The following is a 23,729-nucleotide window of genomic DNA, read 5'->3' on the forward strand; positions in this document are numbered from 1 at the left end:
AGATGTCATAGCCTTCTGCAAATGATAATCTACTGGTTTTGTTGCATATTGATAGAGCTGTATAAGTCGGATATTTCTTTTTGTAATCATGCTCTCAATTTGTTAATTGTGTCAATTGAGTTGGAGCTCAGATAGAGGTTAGAGCCTCTGGTGTTTTGAGTAGGTGCTCATTTTGTAATCTTGGGTTGGACCCAATTCTTCTTTAATGGAAGTTATTTGTGCCGTGGTTTTTTACCCGAGAGGGTTTTCCACAAGATAAATCTTGTGTTGTCTCTCTAAATATTTTGTCTTTCAATTCAGTAAGCATTTAGTTGTAATTTTCTTGAAATACTGATTCACACCCCCCCCCCCACCTTCTCAGTATTTCTGAGTTGTTTTTCAGAAGATGGATGCCAAAAGGTGTGCAATGAGAATCAATATAGATGACCATTTGGTTTCTAAAATGGACCCAACAAAAAGGAAACAAGAGATATGGTCTCTTCACATAACATGCCAAGTAGTACTTCAATCCAGAACCTGTCAAGGTTGTGGAAAAATTTCAAAAACTAGGCAATGTCCAAAACCCATTAAATACAATGCGGGGTGGAATAAGCAATCTTATTTGGATTCTACTAATCCATGTTCTTTGTTTGACCTAACAAGCTGAAAAAGAGCAGAGGTCTTTGAACTCCCAGATTTAACAATTTCTCTGTAAAACATTCCTGTCCATTTATTAGCAACATCCTTTAATCCTGCATTTCAGCACCCACCGGTTTTTGTTCAAGCTAAAATTGATGTCTTGTGTGTGTATATTCTGAGATTTACATTTTCCTCTCTTGACTATTTCATTCATTTTATTTAGAATGAATTTCAATTCCAACGAATGGTTTTTTGTGTTTGACCATATTCATTGTATACTAATTTTATGAAATAAATCTTTATGGATGGTATCTATGTGCACTGATTGTATTGCATTAAATACACTGGAACATCTAATACAATTAGAAATCACGAGTTCTATTATGTCTTAATCTCTGCCTTTATTCTCAAAGCAAGATAGAAGAAAACATAAAAAATAAAAATCACAAGAAAAATCGACCTTACATATCCCTAGTCAAATTAAAGAATAAATATTTTAAAAAGTGAACCAGGAAAGATAAATTAAACCTACCTTTTTGTCAAAATGGCTTAGGTCATTTTCATCTATTGGTATATTTTCCAAAACATACCCAACTGGGTCAAAATCCTGCATAGAGAAAACATCACAAATCAATGCAAAATTAAACAATTTAATCGATTAAGAAACTTACTCATCTTTGAATATAAATGAACCACGGAAATAAATAATCTATGTTAAAGTTTACAATAGGCGGGGGGAGAAGATGTAGATGCTGGTAGTGGAAGTCAAATGATCTTCCTCCATTGTCGTCTTCATCAAGCTTTCTACCTCTGTCCGAGGAGTCATTGGTTTTAGAGGTTTACTGTTATGTTTCTGTGCATAGTTATGTTTTATTTTTATTCTGCTCCTCAAGAACCGATGGTCCTCCATTTATTGTGTGACGTGTGAATTTATTTGGTGACATCTGGATGCAAGGGAATGGGAAGTGTTAAGAAGGATTGTAAAGAAGATGGCAATGGTACCAAATCTTTCAAGGATTAACTTGTCACTGGTGATTGCCCATTGTTTGTGAAGGGGTGACCATGTGGTTAGTCTCTCTCTAGTTCCTAGTGAAGAAAGGGTGGAGTGTTGGAAAAGGAAGCACGCAAGCTTAAGTGAGTCAGTATTTTCTTTCTTTGTTTGCCTCTTGATGCTTTCCCTTCCCAAAAAAAAATTGTGACAACTGGTTCACATGTTTGGTGGAAGAAACATGGTTTATATGTGTCTTTTTGTCAGATGTTCCAAGAAGGCTTGATCTTTTTGTGTCTTAAGTCTAATGGTATGCAAAAGCATGTTATTAACAAAGGATTCTTGAATGTAAGAAAGTCACTGTTTCATGCATTTGCTTGGGAGCCTATTTTAAATCAAGGAGAGGTAGTTTTGAAGTCCTCCCCTAGATGGGTTGAGCTGTGCAATGTGCCTCCATCTTTGTGGTTTTTGTTGCCTCAATTGTTGAAAGTTGAAACCATTACATGAGGTTATTAAATTGGACAAGAAGACTTTAAAGTTTCTCTTCCGCATATGAATGCAAGAACTACAATTTCTTTGAAACCTAGAGTTGATCTGCTGAATTTTATTTCAGTTCCTTTACATGGATCTTTGCAGGAAATACAAATTAATTGTTTGGGTTGCTTAAATGCTTGTTTTTAAGGTAAAAGAGATGGTCATTTGAGGTCTGTTTGCCCATTGTCAACAAAGAATGTGAATGAAAATCTTAATTTGAACCATGTTGATTATTCTGGGGAATTCATGATTTTTTTGGAGATGTAAATATGGATAATGGGAATGATTTGGAAGAGGTCTCGACTCCTCAAGTTGTTAAAGAAAATAATGAAGAATATATTGTTATTCCTATTTCTCTTAGTGTGTCTTTTGGTTCGGAAGTGCCTTTTTTTCTGCCTCTTATTTGTCCTTGAAGCGTAAGTCAATGGAAATAACAAGAGACTATTAGATGGTGCTGAAAATTGAAGACCTTCGGTTAGTTCTTGTAAACAAAAACCTGCATTACAATGTTCTAATAAAAGGCCTGGGTGCAAAATTTGACCCAAGACCTAAAAGTAACAAGTGTCTAAAAGGCAGAAAACTTGGTCATCTTTAGGGGGAAATAAAGGTAATGATATACCCTCTTATTTTGAAAGATTGAATAAGGGTGTTAATATTCCTCCTTTCAGTTAATCCCTGTCCCTCTCTTTGATTTCTTTTTGATGTAGATGTTAAGTTGGAATGTTGAGGCCTTGAGGCCCATGACACAAAGTATCCGTTTAAGTCATTTTGTAAGAATGGAGTAAATCTTCATTGTTTGATGCTTCAATAAGTCAAATCTATTGGGTGTTTGTAAGTGGTTTGTAAAGTGATTTGGCTTAATTCTGTTCTTTCTTCATCTAACCATATTAAAAGGAGGGGGGTGTTTCCATTCTCTTGAATCCTTCTTTGGGACAGTATGTTGTTAGTCATGGTTTGTCTCCTTGCTGCAGAATTGTTTGGATTGAATTAAATCTTAATGATCGTAATTTTAGTATTTATTCTTTGTATGCACCCATCGGGTATACTGAAAGAGCAGATTTATGGAATTGGTTGGCTTTGAACCCAGAAAACATTCCCTAGACTGTTGGTGGGAATTTTAACATGATTGAGGGTGGTTTGGATAAGGTTGGAGGCTGTAGGTTTGAAAGGAAAGGAAAATTAAAACAAAATTGGGACAAATTTAAGAGGAAGAGGAATCTTGTTGATCATCTTATCGGCTGTCGAGGAGGTAGCAAATGTATTTGATTTACTTCGTCTAATTTTCAGAAGGCTAATAAAAGGGATTTTTCCTAGGCTTGATAAGTTTATAATTAATAAATCTTTTACAGCATACCTCCTGTTCCTATAATAACTTGATGCAAATTCTCCCTGTTAACGTGTTTGATCATCACCCTGTTGAGATTGAGTTGTTTCCAATTTTCTATCCTGCTAAGTATCCCTGGACCTATAGAGGGCTTTATAAACAGAATATCTCTCATTTGAAGGATTCATCTTATGCTAACACCTTGTACAACCTTTGGATCTTGAATTTTGGAAATTATTCTAGGGGCTCTTGTGTTAGTAGGTGGAGTAAAGCTATTGAGTCAATTGTTTCTTTTATGAGAATCTTTGGTAGATGTAAGGTCAAAACCAGAGGTGACAAAAGGAGAAGGTTGCAAGAGAAATTGATTTATATTGAGAGCAAGTTGCAAGGCAAACCTTTTGACAAAGCTGTTGACTTAAAGCTAGAGGTGCTAAGTATAGATCTAGGCTTATATGGTTTCATTTGGGTGATATTAGAAGTGCCTTCTCCAATTTTTATAGCAATCTTTCTGGTACAGGTGATTTTGGAGATGTTGTTAAGAATGCTAAGAATTGTGGCTAAGATTGTTCGTTGCAAGCTTAGCCAGAATAGTTCCATTGCATTTGATCAATGTAATTCTCTTGATGAGATTATCATACAAGTAATTGGTAAATAATTGAATGAATTAAATGAATGATCGAAAGATCATTTAAAGGATTTAAAAATGATGTTTCTAAAAAGAAACAATTGTAAATAGAAACTAACTAATTATTTACAATGGATTACATAATTGACCATTAATAACAAATAATAAGATATTATTCTAATACCCTCCCTTAATGGTCAATCTATCAACTACACCAAGTTGCCCCCTAAATTTTACAAACTTGTCCGGGCTCCAAGACTTGGTGAGGATATTCGTTGTATGATCCGTCGTGGGAGCATACAGCAACTGAACTGACCCGTCTTCAACCAGCTTCCAAATGAAGTGACAATGAAGTTCAACATGCTTGGTTCTTTTGTGGAAGACTGGAATCTTGGCCAGTTTGAGCACCCCCTGATTGTTACGGTAAAGGGGAGTAGGACCTGCTTGAGACATTTGCATGTTTGAAAGCATCTGTCGAAGCCAAACTGCCTCACAAGCTGCCTTAATTGTTCCTCGATACTCTGCTTCTATCGAGGAAAGTGCCACCATTTGCTGCTTCTTGCTAGTCCATGTGACTGAAACCAGATCCCAAACTGAAAACATACCCAGAAGTTGATTTTTTGTCATCAACGGAACCTACCCAATCTGAATCTATGTAACCAGAGAGTCTAGTATCATGACTTCTACTGCACAAAAAACCAAAATCAGAAGTGCCCTTCACATAACGTAGCACACGCTTCGCTGCTACCCAATGATCAGCCTTTGGAGCTGTCATGAAGAGTGAGATGTAGCTCGTTGCAAAACTGAGATCAGGCCTAGTAGCAATAAGGTAGATGAGACTACCCACCAATTGCTTAAATGTTGATTCGTTCACCACAAGTGAATCTGATTTGGCTGTCAGCTTCAGCCCTTTCTCCATAGGTGTGGATGCAAGTTTGCAGTCTTGCATCCCTTGTCCAGCAGATTGCGAGCATACTTAGACTGAGATATGAAGATACTACCTTTAGTCTACCAAACTTCAACACCTAAGCAATAGTGCAGAAGTCCCAAGTCTATATGTCAGAGGACTAACACAAACTCTGTTTGATCTGATCGATCAAAAGTGTTGAACTACCAGTGATAATGAGGTCATCAACATAGACAACAAGAATAAGAATATCATCACCAGTGTTTTGACATACAGATTCGAATCAAATGGACTCCTCTGATCGATCAAAAGTATTGAACTGCTTGATGTTCTTTTCCAACAACCTTAAACCCTAGACGTTGGGTCATATAGACCTCTTCTTGCAACTCACCGTTAAGGAATGCACTCTTAACATCCATCTGATGGACTTTCCAACCAAACTGAGTTGCTAAGGCAAGGACAAGTCTATGGTATTCATTTTGAATATAGGAGCAAAAGTCTCATTGTCAATGCCATCCTTTATGAGAAACCCCGAGTAACGAGACGAGCTTTGTACTTGTCAAGGGTTTCATCAGCTTTGTACTTAACTTTATACACCCATTTGCAGCTAATGGGCTTCTTCCCTGGTGGAAGATCAGAAAGGACCCAAGTGTTATTCTTCAAAAGACTCTGGTGCTCAACTTCCATAGTCTTTTCCCACTCAAGAATCCCTTTAGCCTCAAAATAGGTTTGAGGCTCAAAAATACTATGAATGTTGGCCATGAGACCAAAGTTGACTGTATTTTGCTGCTTGCTCTTGTTTCTAGAAGATCTACCCTCGATGAGCTCTATTGTCGGCATAAATTGCCTATCGTTATGTTTGATAATATTTGTTATCCAACAAGGTATTAATTAATTGTATTGAGTGGGTTGTCAGTCTCGGGTAGTTATGTGTCAGTTGGTTGACGATTATGTACCTCTCAGCAACCGTCGGGTCCTTTAAATATGTCGTGTACTGTCAAGGAACTGGCATGGTATTGTCGGATCAATTGTAATCCTTGGCCGACCATCTTTGGTCTCTTCTCTGTAATAATTGAATGTGCGAATAAAGATATATTTTACTGCCGTGTTTCGTATGCATTGTCATGTACATTATTATTTCCTGTATATAATTTACCAGTTGTAGCGGTAAACAAGCTCATCAGGACGAAGATCATTGATGGTCTTAGCCCACCATTTAGGTCACAGAGTAGAAGAGCCAAAATCAGATGCAAGAGGAATAATTGGAACTGGAGGTGGAACAAGATCTGGAACAGGTGGTAGATTAGCATCATCCGAAGGAAATTTAGGTAGCGCATCATCAAATTCAAATTTTGCATCATCCCTCCCATTAGGTGAACCAAATGGAAGATTGACACCCCAATCAAAAGCCTTCAAAGGCTGATCCTCAAAATTTTGCTCAAACAAGGAAAGTTGAAAAGGTCCTCATTCTTCATCAAAGACAACATCACGACTAAAGATAAGATGATCAATGTCTACATCAATCAGCCGATAAGCCTTGTGGTTGTCACTGTACCTTGTAAACATAAGTTTCTGACTCTTAAAATCCAACTTGGAGCGCTTGGCATCTGGAATTCATACAAATGCTAAAGAGCCAAAGACTTTCAGATAATTGATCTTGGGCTTGCGACCAGTAGCTTCCTCAGGAGTCTTCCCCTTAACAGCCTATGTGGGAGACTAATCCAGGAGATAGACAACAATGTATACTGCTTCTACCCAATATTTCTTAGGAACATTCCTATGTTCCAGCATTGACCTAGCCATTTCAATGATAGTGCGGTTGCGACGTTCTACAACATCGTTCTACTAAGGAGTGTATGGTATGGTTAACTAGCATTTGATGCCATGTGTATCATAGAAGTTGGAGAGATCAATAGAACAAAACTCCCCCCCATTATCTGACCTAAGAGTGACAATAGGACAACCAGACTCTTTCTCTACTAAGGCCTTAAAACTTCTCAAATACAGTAAACACATGCGATTTTTGTCTAAGAAAGTACACCCACATTTTTCGACTAAAAGCATCAACAAAAAGCAAGAAATACCTGTAACAAGTAACAGAAGGTGTATTCATTGGACCACATACATCAGCGCCAACTGTAGTACCTTTGAGGCTCACCATGAGTCACCATCTTTGAATGGTGTCCTGTGCTGCTTCCCAGCCTGACAAGCTCCACAAACTCGCTAATTTTGAGTTTGTATCTCAAGTAATCTAAGAACAAGATCCTCCCAAACAAGCTGAGCAAGGTAATGAATGTTCAGGTGACCATATCGTTCGTGCCAAAGACTGTTGATAGAAGATGATTTAGCTCCGAAGGCATGCTCAAGAGAATCACCCGTATCCACAAAGTCTATATAGACCATGATCCTCGATGCCAACAGCTACAGTAGCACGAGATGCACGATCAACAATCAAACACTTGAGTCAACTGAATATCACATCAAGCTGAGGAGAATGCCAAATAATCTGGCTCACTAAGAGTAGGTTCAGCTCCATGCCAAGAATGTAGTATACATTGAGGAATATGAGATTCCTCCCACCAGACTGTATCTGGACGTTGCCCTTGCTGACAACAGTATACTCTTCACCTCCTCCAAAAATGACTGAATTGGTGAAAGGTGAGTAGTTTGTGAACCAATCACGCTGATGAGTGAAATGTCGAGAAGCATCGGAGTCTATGTACCAAGCAGAAGATTTCACATGATCTGCAAGACGCTTCGCCATGAAAGCATAGAATCCAGATTCTTTCTGCTCGGAGTAATCTGTGGCATTGGCTTTAGGCTGAGACCCTCCTTGCTTCCGTTGTTCTGAAGCTATCTGATTCCAACAATCCTTTATCAAGAGGCCACATTTGAGAAAATAGTTACACTGCACTTTCCTCTTCTTCGAGCTATCCTGAGACTAACTGGGGCCTTTCTGCTGAGATGATTGAGCTTTGCCTTTATCCTTGTGAAAGGATTTGGCTGTGAAGGCTTGCTCAGTGGAGGACGAAGTGGCACTGCTACCAAATTGTTGTTTCCAACGGTCTTGTTGTAGAAGTTTGGTGCATAACTCTAGAAATTTCAAATCAAAATTCATTGAGGTAATGTTGAGAGTTTCTATGAAGTGCTCATAGGATTTAGGTAGACTTTTCGGGGTTATAACTACCATATCCTCTTCCTCCATTTTCTTGCCTATTGCTTCAAGTTGATCCCGAATGTCCTTAATCTTTGTCGAATGCACCTGTAAGGACATACGCTCATACATTATGATAGAAAATAGCTGGTTTTTCAGGAAGAACGCACGGCTCTTATTTGATGGCTCATGGAGATCCTTTAGAACTGTCCAGATCTTTGCAGTTGTCTTGTCAAATGGCACTTGTGGCAGCTGATCATCAGTAACTGAAAGCTTGATAGGCATGACCACTTCTCAGTTGCGCTCGTCAAACTTATCCTAATCTTGTCCAATTGTGGTAGGACAAATTTCTTTACCCAAAATGAGATCATCAAGGCAGCGATATTAAAAGATAGTCATCATCCTCTGCTTCCATGTGTTATAATTTTTGCCGTTGAATCGCTGACTACCCTCCAGCATGATGTTGGTCAATGAAGCCATTGTGCACGCTTTTTAAGGTAGGGAAAACGAGAAATTTTGAAAAGGCATAAAACTGACTACAAAATCCAAGTCACGGATCCCAATGCAGAAATAGAGGGAGAATCAAGAACAAACTTTGAAAAGTGCAACTGGCACAAATTCCGAGGTACAATTTCTGGTAGACCCAAAAAATATGGGAAAAACCCACAAGGAATCTACTATCAAAAATCAAATCCGAGGGTTTTATGGAAAACCCTAGCCGACAAAACAAAACCCTAGATAGTTGAAAGAAAACTTGTGCAGGAAGTTGGAAGAAAACCAAAATCCGCAGGCAGAATGCAAAATCGCATCGCGAAAATCTGACCAAAATCCGTAGGATGTCACAGAGGTCATGGGACTCGTCGGTAAAAAACGCAGGCAGAGAAAAGAGGCCATCGCCCGACGTGAAAAAACATAGAGGCGAGATAAAAATCGCGGAAGAAATTTAAATCACGGCCATCACGACAGAAAATGTGTTGCGCGAAATCACGGCAAGAAGAAAGTTACAAGGCGCAGGTTCAATAAAAAAAACTAGCAGAAATAACCCAAAACATGCCTCAGAAAATATGATCTATGGCCGAAAATCCGCGTCATGAAATAAATTGTGTGGAGAGCAAATCTGCACATTGCGAGTTTAAAAATCGTGCAAAGTGAGGTCGCGGGAGGTCGCGCAACGTAGACACGCACGCAGAGGAGAGAAAAAAACAAATCGAAGACCGCAGGAAAAAGAACATGACCCTGCAAAAAGAAAATTGGCCCAACAAAAAAATCCACCCAGAAAATTTCCTTTCGAAATTTTTTTTTTCAAATGTTTTTCAAATTTTTTGAAAAACAAAATTATTTTCTTTCTTGCTCTAATACCCCATATTACGCAAGTAATTGGTAAATAATTGACTGAATTAAATGAATGATCAAAAGATCATTTAAAGGATTTACAAAATGATGTTTGTAAAAAGAAACAATCGTAAATAGAAACTAACTAATTATTTACAATAGATTACAAAATTGACCATTAATAACAAATAATAAGATATTATTCTAATAGAAATATCCAATATCATTGCTACATGAAAAAAGGGAAGGCTCCCAGATGAGATAGGTTTCCTGTGAAATTTTATAAAGCAAATGACAATTAGATAAGCCAGACATTGTTGAAGGTTCATAATGAAGCCATTGAGAGTGGGTTTTTGCATAAGAATATTAATAGGGGACTAATTAAGCTTATCCCTAAAGGTGGTGATCCCTCTCAAACTAATATTTGGAGACCTATAACCTTATTGAATGTTTCGTATCGAATTTTTACTCTAAAGTTCTTGCTTTGAGAATGCAGAAACTTTTGCCTAGTATTATTTATGTTTCCCAATCAAGGTTTTTAAAGAGGTGATATATTCTTGATAATCTGGTTACTAACTAGGAGGAGATTCATTTGGCCAAGTTTTCTAATCAAAATGTTGGTATAGCTCTTCTTGACTTTGAGAAACATATGATAACATTAAGGGGACCTTTATTTTGCTTATGCTTAAGACTATTGTGTTTGGAGATAGTTTTTTCAGAATGATTAGTATCCTGTTTAGGGATGATTCAGCACAGATTTGCATTAATGGTGGTGAGTCATCTAATTCTTTTCCTCTTCATGGGTCTATAAGGCAGGGCTGCCCTGTTGCCCCTTATTCCTTTCAATTTGTTGTTGATGTTGAGGCATTGCCTTATTTGTTAAGGGGTTTGTCCTTCAGCCCGTCAATTAAGGGTTTGTCTTTTCCTTCTGCAGATTCTGTTATTGAGCTCCAATTTGGAGATGATACCTCTATTTTTACATAATTGGAAGAAGTGGATTTTCAGATGCTCATTAAGAGATTGCAGTTATATTGTACTGCGTCTGGGTATTACATTGTAGTTTATAACATCTAGTATTTTGAGTTAGATAACCGATTATCTGAAATGGCTTTTGGATAGGGGTTGGAAATGTCATGGTCTGGATGTGATTGTCAAGTATTTGGGCATTCCATTTTCTGTTAATCCTTCTCTGAAGTCTGTGTGGGATTTAGTTATGGATATAAAATTTCTAAGTGGCAGGGTAATCTCCTCTGTTTGATAGGGAGGTTTCAAGTTTGTCTGAAAGTATTTTTTAATTTTTATCTTATACTATTTATTTTTCTTCCTGCTGACTTGTGGCTTCATCATGTGTTAAGCAGCTGAATAGCTTGATTAGAAACTTATTTTAGACTGATGGTAAGGGTAATAAAAAGAGGCATGATGTTTCATGGGCCCAATGTATTGCTCCTAGGGTTTTTGGTGGTATGGGGTTAAGAGATATTATTATCCATGGTGTTTCTGTTGCTGTTAAGTGGATTGTAAAGGCTTTGATTCGTAATGGTCCATGGAAAAAACTGTTTAGGTAAAATCTAGATAATTGTGTGCCTAAGGTTAATTCTAAATGGAATGATTTGCATCAGTGGAATATTCCTTTTGGGAAATTAAAAGCTGACCTTTGGATCTTCTGTTTTTTTGCTCTATTTGGAAGGCTTGGGTTTTTGTGATGGAGCTTGTATACACTAAAAATTTGGCCTGGAGAGAATTACTTAAATACGAAGTTTTTTAATTAATAAGCCTTAATTCTTCTACATATAAATAAATTGAAAAAAAAAAATTATATAGTTCGTTTCCTTAATTCTTCCCGCCATAATTCCTTTCTTCCATTTTCCTAATTAAATAAACAAATTCAAATAATTTGTTTTATTTAATTATCTCTTTCTAATTAATTTGAATTTTTAATTCAAATTGTCACATGACTCCTAATCCTTAACCACCTAACCTAACCACTTTCTAGCCTAACCCATCCAATCTAACTTTGGGTTTAACTAACCCTATCCCCTCCAACTTCCTCATCCTAACCTCCTTTGGAGTGTCCATTCTCTCTTGAGGACACATGGCATCTTTGCCACATGTCCTTTATCTTTATGCCACTTGCCTTCTTGTTGGCATTTGCTGGAGATTCTTTGCCACTTGTCCCTCTAGGGATGACAAGTGTCCTATCTCTCAACCTCCTCTCTAACTTCTTCATCTTCAACCGTCCATCTCTCCAGCATTGGATCCTGCCACCTCAACTCTTGCCTTGGAAAATCTATAAATGTCCTCAATTTTCATTTATGATCTCTCTCACTTAGCTTTTAATCTTGCATTCATAATCTTTAATTCTGCAATTCAGCACTCTCATTTAGCATACTAGCATAGCAGCATTGCATTTACTACACTCTTAGCATAGTTCTTCATATCATGGCAATTATGCATTTCATCTAGATCATGTAGCTACTCATTCTTCAAGTAATCATCTTGTCGATCATGCAGCTACTGAGAGCCAATCCATAGATCCACAAGGTCCTTGAAGATAGAGGACATTGGGACGACATCAAGCAGGGGTTTATTAATTTTTGTTTTATTATTTACTTCCTTGATATAATGTTTCATTGAATGTGTGTCTAATGTTTTTAGTGGTCTGATTCACATATTTTTGCACACAGAGCTAAGTCGATCATGAAGTTTTCCCTGATTCCAAGTATAAGCTTTTGGGCTTCAAGTCCATTTGGCAGTCTTTTGTGGTAAAAGCTCCATGTTGATGTCTACTACAGGTCGTTCTGATTTTTCTTGACATAACAAAAGCCTTGAGTCTATTGGTGAAATCCTTGATGATGTTAATCTGTTTGAATGGAATTGTATTCATGAAATTTTTAATATTCCAATTCAGCAAAAAATGACTTATACTATGGTCAAGAGATTTGGTCTTGAGGTATCTTTCAGAGTTGTTAACTGGGATGATAATCTTTGGGATAATGTTTGTTGTCTGGTGGGTAAGAGGTTTTTGAATGTTACTCCTAAATTTTTATATTCCTTATTACCCTTTTCTGAAGAGTAGTATAAAAGATTAATGTTACTTGGGAGGTTAATGATCCTAAAAATGTTTGGGCCAGGTGGTTTAAGAGGATATGGTCTAACCTTGTTGAGCCTAAGAAGTGTTTTTTTAAGACGGTCCTTGCTTTTGAATAAGTTGGCTGTTGGTGAGGTTATGCTTGGTCCTAAGTCTAAAACTTGTTTGGTCTGTGTAATCTTGAGTCAGTCAGCTATTCTAAACTAGTTTGGCAATGTCTTTTACCTATTTGGACTTGTGCAGCTGGCAAATCTACTATTATTTGGTTAGAGGTTTTATTTGGGAAAATTTGTGTCCTTCTCTTAAGTATAAATCTTTACACGAGTTATGATTTGAACTCCATAGTTTGATAGTTTTGAGTAAATTTCCTAGTGAGAGCAACCACTGCAGGCCTAAGAAAATATCCATTCGCCTACTCCCACAACGTTTAAATCATCATTGACTTGATACCTAACCAAAACTAAGTTCAGTATAGCCATCCACAAGCATAACATTAAACCCATCAAACTTTTTTGTATCCAAACATTTCCTGGAAACCAAATCTCCACCTATATGCAATGTCCCCTTCTCAGGCCTAATCAGCAGAGGTGACCATTAGCCTATTTGTGGTTTCACATAGGCTAATTGGTCACAGAAAGAGAACTCCACTAATCTTGAAGTGTACCAGTTCAATCTTTCTTGGTTTTCATTGATGGATTTAAGCCCAGTCAGTGTTACGGATTGCAATTATGCTCTCTGAAGAGTTTTCGAACTCTCGAGGTCTTCTCCAAACTTCTTGGAGAGCATACATATTTTTAATTTCTGAGTTGGCAAAAGTCTTCATCCCACTACCTCAGTTTCACCTTGGCATACTTAGATTGGATTTTTGATGCATCACCTCAGCAATGCTTTCTGCAACTCGGACAAGAGCATTTAAATTATATACTAAAGTTCTAATGTAATGTTATTTTACTTTAGTATTATAATTTTATATAGTCGCATTATGTCCCCCTCAAGTAGACACCTAGAAGAAGTGGACTAACCCATGAGACATTTTAATATTTTGAAAAGTGTTTTGGGTGTGCAATGTATTATTTAAAATTTAAAATTGGATCACTTTCCCTCCAAAGCTATAAAAGGAGGTCTTGGACTCTCATTTGCACTATGTCAAAATTTACACATAACGAGATATTATCAGATTGAACCTGTGAGTTCTTCCAAGATCAATTGAGGATGAAAACCCTCTTTTGGTTACTACTTCCGGATCTAGAAGACTGTCCCTAGCTGGTTGGGAGTGATTCCACACAAGGGTCACCATTGTTTTCAGTGTTTACAGATTCAGGGTTTCAAAAATGAAGATTTTCAAAGTTTTATGATTAAAGATTTCTGGGGTTTATATTTGGAGAATTTTTCAGAGATTTTGTGGTGTTTGAAAGGTGATCTTAGAGTCTCCTTTGCTTGCCATACAGTTGTGCCTATCCAGGCAATGCCCTAGCTGGTTTATAGCATCCTTATTTGCTTTTGGAAGTGAGACAAGGGTTTGGAGACCTGAAATCTTTGTGCAAAGTGACTTCAATAGCAGGGCGAATTCATTGAAGGACTTTTTGAGGCCAATCGCTGATTATTTGGCACTCCCTTGGAAGCCATACCATTTTCAGGGAACTTCGGATGCATGGCGTGAGACCCCTAGGATAGGGTGCTACACTTTTAAGAGTTATTTAATGTTGATTGGAAGCGCCTAAGGTATATTCTTCATTTCCAAGCCCTTGGGTGATGAACAAACAAAGATATGATGAGTTTTGAGTTTAACCCCTGTTTCCAACGCCATATTAGTGCTGTGTTTATTTGCAAATTGTTATCAGACCTAAAACATGATATCTTCTTGCTTCAAAAGGTTGCTTTGAAGTGTTGTATCAATAAATTGTTGTTGGTTATTGCTGGCTGGACAGGCATTTGAAGGTATTTTCATGGCTGTAGGGACCCGCAAGTTATGAAAGCAGACAAGCAATAATACTTTTATATCATTTCAGACCTGCAGCACTATGGTTCTTCATCAAATTTAAGGTATTTCATTTTGGGTTACAAATGTTTATTCATTGCATGTAATATTACAAATGTTTATTCATTTCATGTAATGAAGCATCAATTTTGAATTGTTTATCCTCCAAGAAAACTTGAAACAGCAGTGATTTGCACATTTAAAATCAATATCAGAACTGATTTTCAGAACTTCCTGACCACAAAGTAAGTTGTTTTGCATATTCATGTTGAGTTTTTACCATTAGCAAAAAAATTGAAAAAATTATGGGTGGTCATTTCACTGTAAAACTATGAGTGGCCTCACTATCAATCAACACTGTCACCTTATGACCTTGCAAAATTCTTTGAACTCTCAAAGCATGGTACTTGGGTGCTCCAAAAAGAGTAGCAAGAGTGACTCCCGAAATCTATTCTTCTTTTCTGTCATACTCTATCTTATTAGTCATAGCCTTAAACGTGGTTCCTTTGGTCTCTAAGTCCACCTTAGGATGAACCTCTATATAGCATATTTGCCCCTTCCCCAAGTATTTATGGCCTAGCTCCCATGGCTCTCTACAAAAAAAGCACAACTTCTTCCTCCGAAGCTCGTTCTTAGTTTCTTCACCCTTGTTTGTTTAAAGTAATTAATGTTTATTAATGGTCATTATGTACTTAGTAACTTTCTATTTCTGAATTTCAGTTCACGATTGTTTCATTTAGAAATATCATTTTGTAATTCCTTTATGTGGGGTCTTTCATCTCCATTTCTTAATAACGAATTACCATTTCATGGTATCAAAGCCGGTAAATTTTTTTCGCAAAAAAATGATCCTAAAAATTGTTTTTAGAAGTTTTTTCGATTTTTTTTCAAATAAAAATCGAGGGTTTTATTTCGCGTTGTTTTCTTCTTGAAGACGGATCTGCAATACTCATGTCGCCTTTGTTATTCCATGTGACATTTTCTACCGTGCAACGTTTCTTTGCATGCAACCAGTTCATGAGAATTTTTTTGCAAAATCACAGCCATTATTTGGTGTATACTTCCATGCGAGGGTTTCTTTCTGTGCACGTGCAAAGGAGGGTATTTCTGGTTGCAAATGCGAATGTTATTTTTCAAACTGCGATGGCTGTGGTGTAATTTGTGTGAAGTTTTTTGCGTAACTTCTATTTTCAGCGAAGGATTTTTTCTGCAATCTGGGTTGGTGTTTTCACAAATTTTTCAAATCATAGGTGTTTTTTAGCAAGTTTTTCCATGGCATAGGGTTTCGAAAAAAAATTCTCGCTTTTACCAACTGCAAACTAGGGTCTTTGATGGGTCCGTTGATTTTTATTGATTTTTAATATAAAAATCAGGGGTTTTTTTGCTAAGCAGCACTTTGGGATCTGTGCCTCAGAATACGTACCAGGGTTTTGACTGAGTTTTGACCAAAAAATCATATTTTCTTCACTGCTGTAGTATTACCTTGTTTTTTTGTGCATCGAAAAGAGGAAGGGATGGTGTTGTTGACCAATATTATGTTGGAAAGTAATTAGCGCTTCAATGGCAAGAATTACAACACATGAAAATAGCGCATCCTCACAATCTTTGAATACCAATGTCTAGACCAAATCGTTTTGGGTAAGACTGCTCGTCCCTTGATGGGAGGTAAAGACCAAGACAAATTCGATGAGCGCAATTAGGAAGCTGTTATCCTCATTAAGTTGTCAATCACTAACGACATGCTTCCACAAGTGTCGTCTAGCAAGACAGCTTCAGAGATTTGGACACATCTGAAGGACATTAGACAAGAGCCGCACATTATTTCTGAAGGATGTGCTGCTTTCAATCATGATGGACAATAAGATGTCTCTACAAGAGCATCTTACAAAGATCAGAATATTCGCAATCAACTGGAGGCTATCGGTCGCAAGATGGAAGAAGAGGATATGGTGGTTATAATGCTAACAAGCTTGCCATGATCCTACGAACACTTCATTGAAACGCTCAACATTACATCCACGAATGTTGACCTAAAGTTTCCTGACTTACACAACAATCTCCTGTGGCAAGACAAGTGGAAACAGCAGTTTGGGAGTAGCAGTGGATCATCCACTGTAGAACAAGCATTTACTACCAAAGCCAAGAATAAAGGCAAAGGCAAAGGCAAAGGAAACTACTTTCAGCCAAAAGGACAAAGCAAAATTGAGAACAGCTCCAAGAAAGTTATCACATGTCATTATTGTGGAAAGCTTGGCCACGTGAAGAAACAATGCAAGAAACGGTTGGTTGAAGAAATTGAACCAGGGAGGGTCTCAATAGAAGGACCATGTTGCAGAGCATACTGAGCATAAGGAGTCTACCTTTTATGCAATTATGGCCAAAAGACCAACAGACTATGTCAAATCATTTACCTGGTACATTGATTCTAGAGCTTCTCGACATTTCACGCACAAAAGAGATTGGTTCATGAAGTACAAGGCTTGCTCAAATTTTGTGATCTTTCGAGAAGGTGAAGAGTATACGGTTGTCACCAAGGGCAACATTCAAATTGTTGGTGTTGGAAATAAGCCACACCCGGACCGACGATGGATTGGTCCAAGAGGGGCTAGTAGCTCAGTGGTAGAACAATCCAGCAGCGCATGGAAGGTCCTAGGTTCGAGTCCTAGCTGGTCCATGTCTCAACATGGTATCAAAGCCAGGTCCAAGCTAGGAGCCCCAAGCACACGAGAGGTGTGGCTTAAGGGGGGGTGTTGGTGTTGGAAATAAGCCACACCCGAACCGACGATGGATTGGTCCAAGAGGGGCCAGTAGCTCAGTGGTAGAGCACTCCAGCAGCACATGGAAGGTCCTAGGTTCGAGTCTTAGTTGGTCCATGTCTCAACACAAATTACATCTAGAAGGAGAAATTTCATATTTCTCAATGTATACTATGTTTCGAGCATGGAGCTCAATCTGCTTTCCCTTAGTTAGATGATGCAACATTGTCTGAAGTTGGATGTCGTATTGAGTGCACATAAGTGCCACATTGTTGATAAAGGGTCCAAGAAGACAATTGCAGTTGCCTCAAAGATCATGGATTGTACAAGTTGGTTGATATTGGAGAGTCTCAAGAGATTGCATTGGTTGCGAAGAGTTCTTCCATTAGCACTCTTTGGCATCAACAATATGGGAATCTCAACCTATCATATCTCTCTCGGTTGGCTCAAGAGAATCTGGTATAAGGCTTACCTGAGATTCAGCATCAAACGCATGGTGTGTGTGGAGCTTGCCAATGTAGCATCAAGCTCCATTCTCAAATGGAGAAGCTTGGAGAGCATCCAAGGTCTTACAACTAGTTCATGCCAATGTTTGTGGACCAATGAATATGGCATCAATCACTAGTGTCAGGGATTTTCTTCCGTTTGTCGATGATTTTAGTAGAAAAATGTGGGTGTTTTTTCTCAAAGCAAAATCAGATGTGTTTGATGAATTTCTGAAGTTTAAAGCATTAGTTGAAAAGAGTTAGGATATCAAATCATAACTCTTAGGTCAAATAATGGGGGTGAATTATGTTCCACTGAATTCACAAACTTTTGTGCTAAACACAATATCAAGCGTCAAATTACCACACCCTATACCTCTCCGCAAAATGGTATTGTTGAGCAGAGGAACCGCACCATAACAAAGATGGCTCAATCTATGCTAGAAAACAAGAATGTGCCTAAGAAGTTTTGGGCTGAGGCAATGTATACTGTTGTATACCTTTTGAATTGGTCTCCCACCCAGGTCATTAAGAAGATGACTTTCAATGAAGCTTGGTCTAGGAGGAAACCAAAAATCAGCCACCTCAAGGTTTTTGGTTCGACTACATATGCTTGGATTCCAAATGCAAAAAGAAAAAAAATGGATTCCAAAAGCCAAAAGTTGATGCTTACACGCTACAATGACAATCATAAGGCCTATTAGTTGATTGATGTGGACACAGATCGTCTCACATTCAATAGAGATGTGGTTTCTGATGAAGATGGTGGGCCCAATCTGCTCAGTTCTCCCATCCAGCATCCTAAAGATCCACCTCTACAAACAAAAGATATAGGTGTTAGGCTTCCATTAGCTCCACCTACAGGAAGGGATTCTGATGATTATGAACATGAAGTTGTGGAATCTCCTAGGCATGATATTGTACCACAAGAGTTCCCTTAGGATAACCTAGATCAAAATCCAAATGATTTTATTCCAAGCAGCCCAAGTCATGTTGATACACCTAATGGATCTACTCTTCGTCCTAAGTGGTGGGAAAAGCTTATCGGTGATGTTCAAGATGATGAGCTTGTCAAGGGTAGATCTTCTAGAGGCAAGAGCAAGAAGAAGAACATGGTCAATTTACTCTTAAGGCCAACATTCGAAGTGTTTATGAGCCCGAAACTTATTTAGAGTGTTTTTCAGATGGATGCAAAATCTGCCTTTCTTAATGGAAATTTAAGTGAAGATGCATATGTTGAACAGCCTAATGGATTTGTTTTGTCAAAGAAGCTTAACTATGTTTGTAAGCTGAAAAAGGCACTATATGGCCTTAAACAAGCCCCACGTGCTTGCTATGACAGGTTGGATAAATACTTACAGCAACAAGGCTTTAGAAAAGGAGTAGCAAACAATAATGTTTATGTGAAAGAGGAAGGTAAAAACATTTTGGTTGTAGTGGTTTATGTAGATGATCTAATCTTTGGCAGTGATTGTGTAGGTATGTGTGAAAAAATTTGCTGCTACTATGAAGAACAAGTTCGGAATGTCTATGCTGGGAGAACTATCCTATTTCTTAGGACTGCAAATTCGGCAATCTCAAGAAGGTATCTTTATCTCTCAAACCAAGTACATTAGAGAGATGCTAAAAAGATTTAGAATGGAAGATTGTCATCCTGTAAGTACACCTATGGTAACAAGATGTAAACTTAGCAAAGATGATGAGTCTCCTAGTGTAAATCAGACATATTACAAGTCAATGGTAAACAATTTTCTTTATGTTACAGCTACTATACCTGACATTATGCAAGCAGTTGGATAAGTTGCAAGGTTTAAAGCTACACCTAAAGACACTTGTGTACAAGCAGTGAAGAGCGTCTCTAAATATCTTAAGGGTACAAGGAGTTTTGGCTTATGGTATCCTACATGTCAATATTTTACACTAACAGCCTATACTGATGTAGATTGGGGAGGTTTAGTAGATGATAGAAAGAGCACAAGCGGTGGTGCTTTCTTTCTTAGTGGTGTTGTGACCTAATCACACATCACCCCATTCAAAATGGGGACCCCCTACTTTTAAGGTCCTCTCAGTCTTTTGGTTTTCGTTATTGGGGTCTTTTTGTGGCAGTTTCGTCAGTCGCTCTGAGTTTGCAAGTAAGTGGGGTCAATTTGATCAAGCCTGCTTTTTGTTTGAGCAATTTTAGCTAAGTCTAGGGCTCGTTTTGTCAGTTTTACGGTTTTTTCTTTCAATCCTAGATTTTAGGGGTTTCCTTTTAGGGTTTTTGAAAACTAAAAGTTGCAATGGAGTCAGGAACCTCTAAGGAGCCGGCACGTGAAATTTGAGCGAATTCTAAGCAAATTTCTATTTTTAAAAAGTTCCTACTTTTTAGGGATTTCACTACCTCCCTGAATGTCTTCATTTCACCAAAAATCAAACTTACTATTTTTAGTAAGTGCTTTCCTAACCTGTTTTGCCCTAATCCTAACATTTTGAAACACTTACTATTTTGGGAAAGTCTATTTTGGCAGGCTCTTCGCAAGCAGACACTGAAGACTGAACATTCCTGAAGAATTGTCTAAATCCGGAAAGTTTGAAAAGGCAGGCCACTAATCAAAAAAATGGCTAAGTATGGACGCCCATTCCAAAAGTGGAAAGCATTGGAAAATCTTCTAAGTCTGACACATGGAAATCACTTCAATTCCCCAAAATGGCATCCTGGTCGTGGAAAAAGCTCAAAATTGACTAAGTTTGGAAAGAAGCAAGTCAAATTCCTTGAATCTGTGAAAATGGCGCCCAAGTCCTGGATGGAGCGCCAAAACCAAGGCATCAAGGAAAGTTTGAAAATCTCAAAATTCCACCACATAGGTGAAATGGTGCCCAAGTCAGGTGATGGGCGCCAAATTAAGTGGGCCACGGGAAATCCAAAATCTGCAAAATTCCTTGACAAGGTGAAAATGGTGCCCAAGTGTGGAGAAAAGCGTCAAAATGAGTTAGCCGGGGAAAAGTGAACAAAAGGCAAAATTCCTTCCTGAAGTGATTTTGGCACCCAAGTCAGGGGTTGGGCGCCAAATAGGGGTCCTCATGGAAAACTTCAAAATCATAAAATTCCTCCACATAGGTAATTTAGCGCCAAGGCAAGAAGAAGAGCGCCAAAATGACTAAGTCATGGAAAGTTTCAAAAATGCCAAATTCCTTGACCAAGTAAAAATAGCACCCAAGGAGAGTCAAGGGCGCCAAAACAAGCATGTCATGGAAAATCAAAAGATTTGCAAATTCCTTCATTTGAGTAAATTTTGTGCCAAAGTCAAGGTGCCTTGGAAAAAGTAAAATTTGAAGAATTCCTTAGCATAATGAAAATAGCCCCCAAGAGCCAAAGTCAAGGAGGTTGCCATGGAAAGTTAAGAAATATTGAAATTCCTCCATGATGGTCAAATAGCGCCCAAGTCAGGCATGGAGCGCTGGAATAAGGGAAGTCAAGGAAAATCAAAGAAAAAGTGAAATTCCCTCCACATGATGAATTCCACATTCAAGGTCAATTAAAGATGAAAAAATTCTAAGGCATGGAAATTGAAGGTCAAGGATGAAATGAGAAAAGAAAATTCCCCTCAGGAAAAAAATTTGAAAAATCCTCTTTAGAGCATCAAAAATCATCCAAATTTCAAAATGATGATAGATTTGGAATTGTGAGAGAATTTTCTCTCCTACACCCCGAAACTCAAATTTGAAAAAAAAATCCTAAAAAATAGATGTTGAAAATTGATGAAAAATCTCCTCCAAGACACAACAAATTCAAAATCTCAAAAAAATTCTTCCCAGATAAAGTTTTCTCTCTCTAGGGGTTTCTCACCAAGTGGCAGCTCGATCAATGCATGTTGAATGCATGAAGAATCTTTTGCATGCAGCCGCCATATTTATGATTTTATGACAGATTCCTTCCGCATGTCGTCGTCGCATGGAGGAATGATGGGCATTTATTTCTGCATAGGGAATATTCATTGTATGTTGGGCGAGCTTGATGTAAGTGGTGCATTTAATGCACAAATGGATGCTATTTTGGGCATGTTTGAAGTAATTGCATATGGGTTTCATGGGCATTAATTGTTGATTCCCACCTTGATGCATCATGTGTGGGGAATCTTTTGAGTGAAGCCCTAATTAAGGTTTGCATGTCCTCATGGTTTGAGGCCTATATAAAGGGGTGACCCCCTTCGTTTGTAGAGGAGAGATTGCTTGCATGGTCTCACTCTCTTCGTTTAGAATAGATTTGCTTTTAGATTATTAGATGAATGGGATTTGATAGGGTTGCTTGTTGTAAAATCCGAGCTCATACCTTTTGCTTGCAACTGATTGTTGCCTACTTTGTAAGGTTAGTCTGAGCCTATTTTATGTGTGGACTTAACTTCAATTATCGGGTAGATGTTGTTCGAATTGATGGCATTCATTGGTAATCTGAAAAATTATTTCACAATCCCTGAAGATTGCACCGCCTTCATGTAGTTGTGCTATGTTGGCAAAGCGAGGCATGGTTTGATTTTGTGCAAGTAATCATGTCTCTTTGTTATTAGGATTAGATTAGACTTAGCGTAGCTTTCTAAACCCTTCCCTTATTTACTTTCAGCATTATTCCAAATCCTAAAAAATCCCAAAAAACATTGTTATTCAAAGCTACATTATTCGCATTGAATCCTCAAACTTGCACAAATTGTTCAATCCTCTTTGAGTGAATATGTAAGGCCCCTTGGATTACCAGCAAACACATCAGCCAACTGAGTCACGTCCATGCATAAAGGAACCTTAGAGTTAGCCATTTGATCTTTTTGCAATCTTAACATACGGCCTAACCTTGATCAAGAGAGAGTAAGGGGACCATTGGTAACTTTATTATGTGTTAGACATTGTCCTAAAAAAACACGTCAACAGGTGGTTGTCTTGTTTCTTGGCTGTTAGAGTGATAGAGACAAACACTTGAAGCAGATCCAACATAAACACTCCTCTCTTAACTGATATAAAAATAAACACCTGCCAAGTTCGATCCAGCAAAGAAACCAACGTTGACATCAATGACAGAAACAATCAACAAACCTAAATGGGAAAAGGTTTATGGAAGCTGAACATCATAGTCTTCTAAAGAATAACACTTGGGTTTTGTCTTCCTCTAGGGAAGAAACCCATTGGCTGCAAGTGGGTCTATAAATGGAACATTTGATAACTACAAAGCTCGGTTGGTGGCTAAAGGCTTCTCATAGAAAGAAGGCGTTGACTACAAGGAAACCTTTGCTCCTACAACAAAGATGAGCACCATTCGACTGGTTCTAGCCATTGCAGCACAATTTGGTTGGAAAGTCCATCAAATGGATGTGAAGAGCGCCTTCCTCAATGGTGATTTGGAGGAACCAGTCTACATGATGCAGCCTCAAGGTTTCAAGGTTGTAGGGAAAGAGCACCAAGTATGCAGACTGGTGAAGGCTCTTTATGGCCTAAAGCAAGCCCCCAAGACATGGTATATCAAGATTGATCAATATTTGGTTGAACAGGGCTTTCAAAGAAGACTTTTGAATCCCAACTTGTATGTCAAGAGTTTTGATGTTGACACCATTTTTCTTGTCATCTATGTGGATGATATCATCATTATTGGTAGTGGAGCACAATTGCATGAGCACATCAAACAAAACTTGTGTTAAGCATTTGATATGACAGATTTGGGACTTCTACATTATTGTTTTGATGTAGAGGTTTAGCAAACCTGTAGCAGTATTTTCATTTCTCATTCGAAGTATGCCAAGAGTTTGTTGCATAAGTTTAGGATGCAAAATTGCAAACCTTCATCTGCACCTATGGTGAATGAGTTGGCTTTCAGGCAACTACTTTGCAATCTCATCTATCTTACAGCCACTAGACCTGATCTCAATTATGTTGTGAGCTACATTTCTCGTTTCATGACAGCCCCTAAAGCAAAACATT

At 38.0% G+C, this 23,729-nt stretch overlaps 1 protein-coding gene across 5 annotated transcripts in view; it reads right to left on the minus strand.

The window, feature by feature from the left end:
* The window catches only part of LOC131046440 (uncharacterized), a 274,884-nt gene that overhangs the window by 193,246 nt on the left and 57,909 nt on the right, over positions 1–23,729 (minus strand). For all 5 annotated transcript variants that reach the window (XR_009106005.2, XM_057980187.2, XM_057980184.2 and 2 more), the window contains one exon: positions 1,151–1,225. Coding sequence is in view for 3 of the 5 variants with exons in the window: in XM_057980187.2 (XP_057836170.2) it covers positions 1,151–1,225 (75 nt within the window). In the remaining 2 variants the exon portion in view is untranslated. The remainder of the gene's footprint in view (positions 1–1,150; positions 1,226–23,729) is intronic.

The sequence above is a fragment of the Cryptomeria japonica genome, chromosome 1, assembly GCF_030272615.1.
Source record: "Cryptomeria japonica chromosome 1, Sugi_1.0, whole genome shotgun sequence".
Classification (NCBI taxonomy): Eukaryota; Viridiplantae; Streptophyta; class Pinopsida; order Cupressales; family Cupressaceae; genus Cryptomeria; species Cryptomeria japonica.